Source organism: Schistocerca nitens, chromosome 11, assembly GCF_023898315.1.
Source record: "Schistocerca nitens isolate TAMUIC-IGC-003100 chromosome 11, iqSchNite1.1, whole genome shotgun sequence".
Lineage (NCBI taxonomy): Eukaryota > Metazoa > Arthropoda > Insecta > Orthoptera > Acrididae > Schistocerca > Schistocerca nitens.
The window spans coordinates 158,589,430-158,602,203 of NC_064624.1; the positions used below are offsets into that span (position 1 = coordinate 158,589,430).

At 41.1% G+C, this 12,774-nt stretch overlaps 1 protein-coding gene across 1 annotated transcript in view; it reads right to left on the minus strand.

Moving 5' to 3' along the window:
• Nucleotides 1-5,835: 5,835 nt before the first annotated feature.
• Nucleotides 5,836-12,774, minus strand: part of LOC126213211 (ankyrin-1-like) — a 415,927-nt gene continuing 408,988 nt past the window's right edge. Inside the window, exon 4 of the mRNA XM_049940849.1 lies at nt 5,836-6,406. Within this exon, the coding sequence (XP_049796806.1) occupies nt 5,926-6,406 (481 nt within the window). The 3' untranslated portion in view covers nt 5,836-5,925. The remainder of the gene's footprint in view (nt 6,407-12,774) is intronic.

Genomic DNA, 12,774 nt, shown 5'->3' on the forward strand with positions numbered 1-12,774 from the left:
GGATTTGATAAACAGAACAAACTTGGAGTACACCAATGGTCAACTTTACACAGTGTTTTCTACACTTTTTTTGACTGAGCTACAGTGTGTGTCACCCAAGACCAGGGAGGGACTTGTGGAACATGCAAGGGCATGTGAACGCAAGTAGAGAAAGCATAAGGAAGCCCCATGTTAACACTCATACATCTCCCTTTGACAATGGCACACCAAATGTTTTCTTTTCTATCCTCTGTGCCATTGTTTACCATTCGAGGGTTGTTTTTTAAGTAAAGGCCGTTTTTATTTTTAAAAAAAGATACAAATACTTTTGTAAAAAACTTTTATTTTCTGATTCGACACACTTTTACCTATTTTTCTACATAGTTCCCTTGTTTATTTAAGCACTTGTCATACCGTACAACAAAGTTTTTAATTCCCTCTTCAAAGAATTCGGCTGCCTGCTCCGACAGCCAAGAGTTCACGGCCGCTTTCACTTCATCGTCATCATTGAAGCGCTGCCCGCCAAGATGGTGTTTCAGGTACCGGAAAAGGTGAAAATCGCTAGGAGCAAGGTCGGGGCTGTATGGTGCATGGTCCAAAACTTCCCAGCCAAAAGAATCAATCAAAACCCGAGTCTTTTGAGAGGTGTGAGGCCTAGCGTTATCATGCAGGTGCAAAACTCCTTTTGTCAGCATGCCGCGCCTTTTGTTTTGAATTGCTCTGCGGAGCTTCTTTAGAGTTGCACGGTAAGCATCTGAGTTGATTGTCGTTCCTTGTGGCATAAAGTCCACTAGCAAAACACCGCGCCGGTCCCAGAACACAGTTGCCATAATCTTGTGCTTTGACAGCGTCTGTTTGGCTTTGACCTTGACGGGTGAGGTTGTGTGTCGCCATTCCATCGAGTGTCGCTCGCTTTCGGGAGTGATATGGGATACCCACGTTTCATCTCCAGTGACAATTTGACTCAACGTGTCACCCCTTCTTCCTCGTAACGAATCAAAAAGTCCAATGACGTGGCAAATCTCTTCCCTTTGTGGTCCTCTGTGAGGAGTCTGGGTACCCACCGAGAACACAGTTTCTTAAAGTTTAGGTTTTCAGACACAATTTTGTACAAAACCGATCTTGAAACTTGTGGAAATTCCAAAGAAAGAGTGGAAATTGTGAATCTTCTGTCCTCACGAATCTTTGTTTCGACTGCAGCCACCAAATCATCAGTGATCACAGAGGGCCGGCCTGAGCGTTCTTCTTTTTAAACTCTCTAACCCATTGACGCACTTTACCTTCACTCATTGCATTCAAGCCATAAACTTCTGTTAACTGACGATGAATTTATGCAGCTGATAGGCTTCTCGCGGTCAAAAAACGTATCACTGACCGTATCTCACACGCGGCGGGCGATTCAACAATCGTAAACATTATAAAGTAGCACAGCGATGCGTACACGTCAGCTACACAGCTGCAACTTGCGTCAGTGTGAACGGGAAGGATGCCGGCAAGTGGCGCGGTGGCTTGTTGCGGCGTCCGCGCGAACTGCGGCACTATACTCGCGAACGGCCCTTACTTAAAAAATAACCCTCGTATTTCCTCCATTTTTTGATGTCTTTATTTCCTACCTTGCACATGAACAACTGTCAATATTACGGTAGCATTGTGAGTATGCGGGTTAGTGTCAGGCTATCTGTTACCTAGTGCTTCAGCATCTAAACAGCATGGGACATCCACATTTGTTGGGAAGATTAGCAGGAAGTGCAGTGCATCTGTTCAGTAGTTGACATACAGCGGACCATGCGAACTACTCAAGTGCACAGGTGTTTTGTTGGCATGATGCAAGACATTGAATGAGTTTTAAGACTTGTTCCAGTGACTTTAGTGGCACAATATTTTGAAGTGGAAAGTGTAACTAGCATTGTGAGATAACGTAAATGGGACTATTTCGAAGAAAGACAATCTTCTCACAAAATCCTGCTGGATAAATGCAGAACAAAGTTATTGAAAGTAAACTGTTCTACATTTTTGTTGGCTGTTTAGTTTTCCTGCACTGGGACGTCGACAATAATGAGAGGGACAGTATGCCTCATACAGAGGCAATACAGTTAATATTTTTTCCATTTGCGAAACAAATGAATCAATCTTAATATCACTGTCATTTACTGTACACTGCTCAGGTGTGCTTTTGAACATTTCTGTATCAACAATCAGACTCTGTAAAACACTGAAGTAAATGGCAAAGGATGCCTTGCATTGTACTAAATGCAGAGGAGAGAGAGAAGAATGACCATTATTGTCTCTATGTATGCTGTAATTATTCTAATCTTGTCTCTTATGTAGCGGTTCGTACTATATTCCCATAATGCTCATTCAATGTCAGTTTTCAATTTTTTTAAATTTTCTTTTGAAAGATATTTGTATATCTTCAGGGATCTGTCGTTTCAGTTTTTTTTTTTTTTAGCATTCTTGTGACACTTTCTTGCAGAACAAACAATCCTGTGACTATTTACCCTGCCCTTTTTTTCTAAATGTTTAATATACCTCATTAAGTCTATTTCATGTGTTGTTAACAACATAGCAATATTCCAAAAAATATGCAAAATAGGTATAAACACTTTCCCCAGATCCTACATAGCAACCAAAGTCTGCCACCCTCTTTATCTACAACTGAGCATATACCATCATTCCATTTTACATCCCCACAAAAAGTTACACCTAGATATTATAGAAATACCTGATTTCAGTTGACACTAACCGATTCAAATAGGATACTACATTAAACATTTTGCGAAGTGCACAGCATTTCTCATCGTTTAACATGACTGTCAATCTCTGCACCACTTTTAACTCTTATTAAGATATGAATAACTGTGTGTGTTTTTTATCACACAGCACTTCTATACAGGCAACTCATCTACAAAAATGCCCACATTCTTTTTATTGCCTGCCAGGTCATTAATATATAATATGAACACCAAGGGTACAGACTGACTTGCACGGTGTACACCAACTTCTTTTGATGACCCTCCATCCAAGGTAAGATGCTGCTTCTTCCTGATGCAGAAAGCCTCATTACAGTCACAAATTACATTTAATGTCAGTGAGTCAAACCCTTCACCCTTTTTAGAAGTCAAGTTAACAAATACTGCATCCACATGCATATGAAAAAAGCATGAGATGGAATGTACATGATTGATGAATTCAGAATCCTTGCTGCTTGTCATAGATGTGGCCCTTCTGTTCAAGATACTCTTTCAATGATTATATCAACACATGTCAAAATTATATTTAATGTCCTATCTTGTTTGTTTGTTGAAGCTTCAGAGCACAAAATAGCTGATGCCATACGAAGCACCCACTGCTGTCATAACGACGTACCAAGTGTATATTGCACATAAATAACCCAAATCATCTGTACTAAAACTACTGTGCAACCACTTTTGAATGAAAACTTCTCATGAAGATCTCAAACTGGCTGATGACTTACTGTGTGAATGACAGCTTTATTGAGGCACTGAAGTAAGAAAGGCTCATTGTCTGCAGCTGCCATTACGAGCCTCAATATAGAATAGCTTATCTTTTACAGAAATTGAGAAAAATATATTTTGCTTTAACATTCAGTTAAACTCAGAGAAACTGTATAATATCAGTTAGCAAAGATATCTACATTTCTGCTGACCAATGCTTACAGTAAGTCACTTTTCACACATTCAGACCTCTGTTCAGTTAGAATTATTAAGTTGATTTATGGGCCAGAGAAACTAAATTTTATTTACTATGCATCTATGATTTTCACTTCTGCCTCACCTGTGTGATTCTGCCTGATGTGTCCCACATTTCGTATGCAGAATTAAGAAATGTGTCTTCTCTTGTTGTGCTCACGACTGTAAATCCATGTCCTGACTCAAGCACAGTCTCAGTTTTTTGAACAATTGTATTTTTATGAAGAAATGTATTCATGACAATATTATGAAGATAGAGATTTTATTTCTTGCAAGTAAAATCTTTTATTTCTGTGTGTATTACTGCTTCTGGCCACTTCTCAAATTGGTTTATGGTAAACAATATCGGTCTTGAAACTTAATGGTAGATTAAAACTGTGTGCCAGGCAGACTTGAATTTGGGATATTTGCATTTCATGGACAAGTGCTGCACTGACTGCGGTACTCAAACAGGACTCATAACTCGTCCTCACTGTTTTACTTTTGCCAGTACCTAGTCTCCTACCTTCCAAACCTCACAGAAGCTCTCCTAAGAAACTGGCAGAAGTAAAGCTGTGAGGGCAGGCCATGAGTCGTGCTTGGGCAGATCACCTCTTACCCAAAGGCAAAGGCCCTGCGTTTGTACGTCAGTCTGACAGTGAGTTTCATATCAACACACGCACTGCTGCAGAGTGAAAATTTCATTTTAAAATCAATCTTTAGGTTATACTCCATTGTAGACAGTTTAACTATCTCAAAATTCAGATACTAAATTTCTTAACTTTCCATGAGAGCTACGTTGCATGTTGTAATATGGGCTGTGGTTACTATTTGGTAGTCAGTGGCAATCTCCCAGAGAGACAAGGTTCTATTGTTGTTGGTTGGTTGATTGATTTGGGAGAGGAATCAAACAGCAAAGTCATTGCTCCCATCGGATTAGGACAGGATGGGGAAGGAAGTTGGCATTTGCCTGAAGCAATTTAAGGATATCCCAGAAAATCTAATCACGATGGCTGGATGCGGTTTTGAAGTCCAGAGTGCTAACCACTGCACCACATCACTTGATGTTCTATTGTTATCTTATCTGTTTTAGATAATTACGAATTTCTATGTGCATAGTAATCTTCTAAAATATTACAAGCATTATTGGTTTTTATTCCTTCAGAGTCGAGGACCATTCATGTCTCTTGTGACATATGTAGTTTTGTAATCCTCTCATCAGATGTACATTTCATCTGAGCCCTAATTGGGCAAACTGCCAGCTGGGGCAGGGAGGGTGCCGTTAGCAATACCGCCTGCCCAGCTAGAGTTGTTGTTCAGGTTGCATGGTGGATCCTCAGGTACAGTACTGACATGACACCAGGCTGAGGGAAATTCACTGAAGATCTAAGTAAGGAAAATGTGGAAAGTGGGAACATTTGCTGTTACATTCTGTAAGGTGATATAATTACCTGACAGATATTAATATGTTTTCATAATAGTAGCTTTGCACCCATGTGAGGATCTTTCAATTTTACGTTATTGCCCACTTCTCCTTTATGAAATGTACACTGGTTATATGATTCCATACAATAAGAATATGGTGTGAGTTTAATATTGCAAGTAATGTCGTATTATAATTAGATACAGAAATTATTGCACCATTTGCATTGTAGAGATAAGTAAATTTAGTCCACGCAAACCCATTCCAACTATATAGCTTATGTGGCAGTAATCTGGGTATGATGCAGTTTACACTAGTTTAACATGTTCCGATCTCTACCTGTCAGTAACCAAATTATGTAGAGGTTTGGTCAAACAACTTAAGGGGATACAGCTAGATTAACTTCTTTGAGAACCTCTGATATATTGCCATTTGTATGTTGAAAACAATTGGGTGTGTATGTATCAAAATATTGGCAGTTGTCAAAGATACCATATGGCTGGATTACAGTGAGTTGTTTGACATCGCACACTGGGAGGACAGAAAACTGGAATTTATTGGTAATGAAGCGAGTATTTTCAAATTTTGAGTTATGTAAAGGTTTGTCAATAGGTGTAGTTCAGACTGCTTTCTCAAAAGGAAGGTTACTTACATTAGATAGAGATGTTTCCTGTTGTCAAGCCCATAGAGGTGTTACCAGTGCACTTATACGTACTACATAATGGCGGGTAGAAATGAATGATGATCAATTTTTTTTATTCTGTATATTAAAAATAATGATAAGATATACAGCAAAGTTTTACTTTACTGCAGATGTTCGTGAGACTTCAAGCTTCATGTCAGCAAATCAACAATTTGCTGGTGGCCATTCTCACGGGCTAGATGACGAGGGATGACTCCACTGTCATCCCTGGCCCATTTGTTGGCTCCTGCCTCCAGCAATGCAACTGCTGCCTCAATATGACCACAGTATGCTGCCCAGTGCAGCGGTGTCCTCCCCAAATTACCTCTGGCGTTAGGGTCTGCAGAATATGATGTCAGTAGCCTAATCACAGCTGCATGGCCAGTATCTGCAACTGCATGAAGAGGCGTGTTCTGCCTTATATTCCTGATCCCTACCTCGGCACCACCCTCCAGTAGAGACCTCACTGCCTCTACGTGTCCACCCATTCCTGCCCACTGCAGGGCAGTCCTCTTCTCCTCGTCCCAAGCATTCACGTCCGCCCCTGCTGCCACCAGTGCCCGCAGCTCTTGCACTGCACCCACCCGAGCTGACTCAATCAGCTTCCTTCCTTTCTCTTCTGGAGGAAGACTCCTGCACAAAACATCAAGATTGTTACACTTTACCATAAACACACATGCCAAATGAAGGAAAATGTCATGGAAGTGAATCTGTGAGCAGTTTTGAATACCCATCTGCCCAATGACAAATCAAATACCTCCCTTCCATAACACATAAAAATCCAAAAGTCAGTGTAGAAGATACAAACAGATAACAGTGTCCCCTCGTCAAAGTGTTCATTTACTTGCCATTAAAACTTCCTAAATTCCACCTAAAAACTAATTAACTCTCATATTTTGTCATAATTCATTACAGTGAGTTCCTTTCACCTCAGAAAGCTGCTTATAACGAACTTTAATACATTGAAACATACAATTAACATGAAAAACCAACTCTCTATATGCAGGAGCCCCTACTGACATTTAAAAGGAAAAACATGAAAGTAATCATATGTATTTAAAGAACTTTTTCTTAGCTGACAGCGAAAAGTTCAAGCAAGTTATTTGCTAATTTTATGACACAATGTCACCAAATAGAGAAAGTAATTGCTTCACATGAGATTCGTTAGTCAAAACATTTCAGGTGTATGAATGACCCTAAGTCAATGTTTCCCACCTGCCCTCTTCCTGTAAACTAACATTGGCTTCCTGAACACTCTGGATACCTGACACCACTGGTGTCTCTTGCCCAGTTGCTGCATTTGCACTAATGCCTGGCCAGACAAAGCTCTGTTTCATCAGAGCTACAGATGCACGGCCCCCAGGGAGTCTGAGATCATAAGAAAGGTCACATGCTAATTTTTGGAAAGGTACAAGATTGAAGGGGGCTGCTAGACCTTTTGGGCTGTGATAGATCTTTGAGCATATTCCATCAGATTTTACACTCAGAGCTGAGCACAGGAAGTAAATGGACGTTGATGAGTCCTGAGGGGACCAGTTGAAGTCTGTGTAATCCACTTGGGTGATAGCTAGAGCACTGTATTTTAGTGGCTGGGTGGTGGTGCAGGAATGGCTAAGGCAATCTGCCACAATATTATTGACCCTGGTGACAAGCCAGATTTCTGTAGGGAATTGCTCAATGTACACCTGTAGTCTAAAGTGTTGGGGGAGATCTGATTTAAATCTTTCCTACAAAAGCTGATGGTGAGTTAGCAGTGATCATTACAGACTGTAAAGATGCATCCCTCAACTGAGAGTTGGAAATACTAAATGGTTTCAAAGACGGCAAGAAACTTTTATCTGTGTGCAGCCCACCAGCGTTGTGCATCAGAAAGCTTGGAAGAGCTTCCAGATGTTGCCCATGTGTTACTGGAGGATGACTCGAATAGCACTTTGCCTTTTATCTACAATAACTGCGAGGAGGGTGGGTGGGACAAACTGCGGCATTGGTTACGTCCTATTTTGTCTTTTCAAAGCTGTTGATCATGCCCTGTGTTGAAGAGGCTGCTTTATGACTTTTTCTCTTATCAGTATGAAGTGCAGTAGTAAAAGGCTCCTTAGTACTGTTGGCATCCTTGAGATGGTGTCAGAAAAAGCTGACCATTCTGATTAAACACCAGAGTCCTTTGTAAGTGGTAGGCTGTGGGAAGTTCGCTACTGCCTGTACTTTCTTGGGGAGAGGTGGGAAACAGCAGTTGGGACGTACGAGAAATTCAACCTCGTTTGCCCCAAAAACACATTTTTTAGTGTTGGCTATTACCACTGAGAAAAACTTCATGGGCTTGTTGGCAGTATCCTTGCTCTGAGCACTATGGGACTTAACATCTGAGGTCATCAGTCCCCTAGAACTTAGAACTACTTAAACCTAACTAACCTAAGGACATCACACACATCCATGCCCGAAGCAGGATTCGAACCTGCGACCGTAGCAGTCGCGCGGTTCCAGACTGAAGTGCCTAGAACCGCTCGGTCACACCGGCTGGCGTGGGGTAGATGAATATATCATCTAAGTATACAAAAGGATCTAGTGCACCGCACAAGATGATGTCTAAAAATCGCTGCCAAGTTTGTACAGTACTGCAGAGTATGAATGTCAACTGTGCTATTGAACAGGTCAAGCGGCACAATTATGGTTATTAGTTCAACGTCCTCTGAGGCGACCGGGCCTTGGATGCAGTTTTTGACGTAGTTTATCTTACTGAAGGTAGTTGCTTCCAAGGTGCTGCATAGGAGTGGAATGGTGCAGATGTCGAGCTTATGATAACTACCACACAGGCACCAGTAACCGCTTTTCTAGGGGGTGAGGTGAGGAGCTCAGGCCAAATGGCTTTTGGAAGGGCAAAGCATGCTGTTGATGGGCTGCTCTTCAAACTCATTCTGTGCAATTTTGCAAGAAGCTCAGCATATGGGTCTGAATATGCCAGGTGCATCACAGCGAAACGTATGGGCACTGCAGCAGATGGACGTGCTGAAGGTGCTGTCAACTAAATAACACTTTGCTATGTTGGCCAGTAGACAGTAATGGCCAAGATAATCGATGCCCAGAATGGGGTCCACAACATATTTGCTACTATGAAGTTCCACAGGAGTTCAAGATGAAAGCAGAAGTTGAGCGACCAGGTATGTACCTCATAAGTAGTAATGGTCGAGTTGTTGGCACTGGTAATTAGAATGGTAGTGACAGGCCCTGGATTGGGAGTAGTTTGTGAGGAAAGAGGGAAACGTCACAGCCAGTGAAATGAAACTTGGGGTTGATTTTTATGGAAATAATCCTGTCTTTAGTGCTATTATAACATACATGAACCGATTACTAATTTAAATGACCACATAAGATATCACTGAGCCAATGTTCAGTATCTTACAGTTTCTAAAAATATTAAGTTGAGCTCATGCATGGGACCTGGTATGTCAGGGACAGATGAGAGATGCACTCGCTAGTGTTCATTCCTTACACACGACTCACACAAACAAAGGAGATATATTTTGGTTACTATACAAAATAAAATTAAAACTAAAGAATGAATTTGTCTGGCAATGAAGGGAACCAGCACAGTCAGAAAGGAATTTGTCTTTGGGCACACTTGTTGGTGAAAGGGTGCCAAAACATCCAGGTGCGTGAATTGTAAAATAGGTCAACTGGTACTACCAGCACTCACTATCACATCACTGCACTAATAATCACTTCGCATGCTTAGTACTCCAGCACCAATACTGGAGGGATGTGTCAGGTATCTGGTGTTACATTTTTCTAGTACTGAACCTTCCAAAAGATCATGACTCAAACAGCGTGATTGTAGAATTCCTTCCGCTTGCCGGGCTTCGAGTAACTATGATAACTGACTCTCGATATCAAGCTTTACCATTAAAGCTAACGCCAGTGAGGCATGATGGCTAAGGTAAACCACGTGTCATTGTGCAGGCAGAGTTGTTGTGAGTGCTGCTGGGAGACATTTCCTTGTAGAAGTGGGAACAAAGACAGTTAAGAGTGCATGGCTCCTGGTCGAGGTCAAAAAGCTACCTGCAGCAAAAGTTACTAGTACAGATGCTGGAGAAAAGCTGTGGTACATTAACTGACAGGAGCTGCTGATGTCTGGCGGGTGCAGCGCATCATTGGCTGCAGTCAGTGGGGATGAATGAAAGAAGTCACCACAGTGGAATACCACTATATAGTTGCTCAAATCATCACCAAACCCCCTCCATGTGCCCACCCTCATGGTCAAGGTCTCTAACGCACTCTTTTGCGGTGATTCCTCAACCTGGGGGTAAGCTGGTTCAAATCCTGATTGTGGGAAAACTTTTCACTGCCAGTATTTGGACAGCAAGGGAAGAAGAGGTAGTGGTGTTAAGTTCTTGATCACCAGAATTTGTGCCAGTGGCTTGGGTCAAATACCAAAACTATCTGCAGTGTCTCATGTGACACTATGATAGTGAACCACCCATCAGATGGGGATGTCAAGTTTGACAGTGCCCTTTGTGCTATCTGTGAGTACTAGACCCTGTTCTGGCAATGTGTTTTATCCTCTCTCTTCTCGTAACATCATCATCAGAATCATCATCATACAACACACACACACGCACACATACGTGCAGCATTAAAAATAAATAATGGAGTATGAGGTAAACAAATAAACACAGAACCTGCATGTTTCACTCTTGGGTGGAAACTTGGCTAGAAGTTGTAAACAGTGTGAAACAAGACTCATCCAACTAATGGCACAAAAAGTGGATTTGGCTTGTGTAGTGTGTGAGCAGAATGACAGAGGTGGTGGACCAGTTGTTTTGTAGGTTAGAGCCTTCAGTGTCAGTAGTAATGGTGCAGTGGACCATGCGTCATAGCATTTTCGATACTGAACATTTTTTAAAAAGTAATGACTCCATGATGACAGTTCAACGACTTTTCCATACACATTTCAATGTTCTGATAAATGGTTGAAAACCTGATTACAGCAGAATGTTGCACTGGGTTGCCTCTGGTTGCACAACCAAGTCATTCATGAAGCAGACATTACCTAGTCGTTCTCACATGGTGTACGTGCAGGGAAAGTCGATAGAGTAGAGACTCTGTTCTTCCGAGTCCTTGCTACTCTATTAGATGCCGCGCTTCAACTCTGGACTTTTCTCGTCGCTTGCTACAGCACATCCTGAAGAATGAGTTATGTTTTCATCCCTAGAAAATTATGATGGTGCAGAAGATTCATGATGTTGATTATGATGAACAGAGACAGTTTTGTGAGAGAACGCTTTATGTACTTGCTGCTCATGATGATGTGTTGATGATGAGCGATGAAGTGCAATTTCACAGACAGTTATGTAAACAAACGAAACTGTCACTACTGGGCAGCAGACAACCCGCAAGACGTGCATCGGAAGTCAGTGTGCAGCATGTGAAGTGTCCAAAGTGGGAATAGTTCGGCTTTATTTTTGTGAAGAAAGTTGTGTTACTGTAACAGTGAATGCTGTACATTAAGTTGCAATGATACGCAATTTCATGCATCCACAACAGGACAGTATAGGGATGAACATGGCAGACACGTGGTTCCAACAACACCCCCCACGGCTAATGATCCCTTTGGTAGTTTTTGAAGAAATGTTTCCCCAACATTTGGTCTCATGTTTAGTGAGCCACCACGCTCGCCAGATTTGTCAGTTTGTGACTTATTCTTATGGGTTACCCAAAAAGTAAAGTGTACTGTAACAAACCTCATACACTCAGTGACGTGAAAGTTGCAATACGTTAAGAAACTCCTGCAGTTTCACTACATGTTGATGAAATTGATGGTGAGCTTCGAAGAAAGACTTTTAATGTGTATTTATAAAGAAGGCCGCTATCTGCCTGGCGTTTTTACAACATGAAAAACGTGACAATTTATAAATTGGTTACATTACCAATTGTAGTGATGTGAGTACATTTTGTATGTGATGAAAATAGAGCCAGTTACACTAGTTTCAAATCCATGCATTATTTTTGTGCCACCCCGTACTTTCTTCCACTACTCCATCATTCTTCCACTAGTCCATCATTCAGGTTTTATGGCTTTGGCACTGTGTTTTCCTGTTAAGGGCATTTCCATCACTGATCAGTGGTTCTGGAACTGCAGCATAACATGTGGTTCTCTGCTTATGGAGCTCCCTTTGTGTTGCTTTGGTGCTGGCAGGGTTTGTGTGTGCGGCGCTCAGTTCTGCAATGACCTTTGCACCCTCTTATTTTTCCTTCACAGTTCTCTTCAGTGAGTGTCCACATGATGGACACTCTGCACACATTTGTGGCCACATTGTGACTTAGCAGATAATCTGTTTCCGCTTCTGCTGTAAGTGGTATCAATATTTGCTAGGTGACTCTTGAAACACTAAAAACTAACCATGGTTAACCAACATTCCAGTTCACTTAGCTCTTATGTAATGAACTAACAACTACACAGAACAAGCTGTTCTGACAAGGACTGACACTTGCAATGTATTGAAAACATAGCACAGGTGCCAGTTGTGGTCAAATATGAGGACAAAACCAGCAGACCTCCCTAGCACCTGCATTTATGTTTAAGCACACATTTTGCATGATGTGCCAGTATTTTTCGTCAAACTCCTGTGTTAATTATTGGAAAGTAACAGAGTTGACTTAACGAAAACAAGTACGACTGTGTGATATCACTTTGTAACGCATATGTGAAGTGCAGCAGCTTAATAAGAACACACTAAAATATAATTTTGTATCTAAATTGAAGGAATAATGATACTCTGAGCACAATAATGATGAATTATGTTTAATTGTCATGAAATATAGTATCCACTCAAAAGCATGCACAAGGAATGTAAGCAAGAGCTGAAACTCAGAAAATTTAGACATCAAAATCTAATTTTAGATACTATTCAGCTTTATGTAAAAGTGCAGGACTTATGTAAACACCAAAATCAAATTTATATTTAAAAAGTTATAATTTTTTGTAAATTTATTACTGTGGAAAG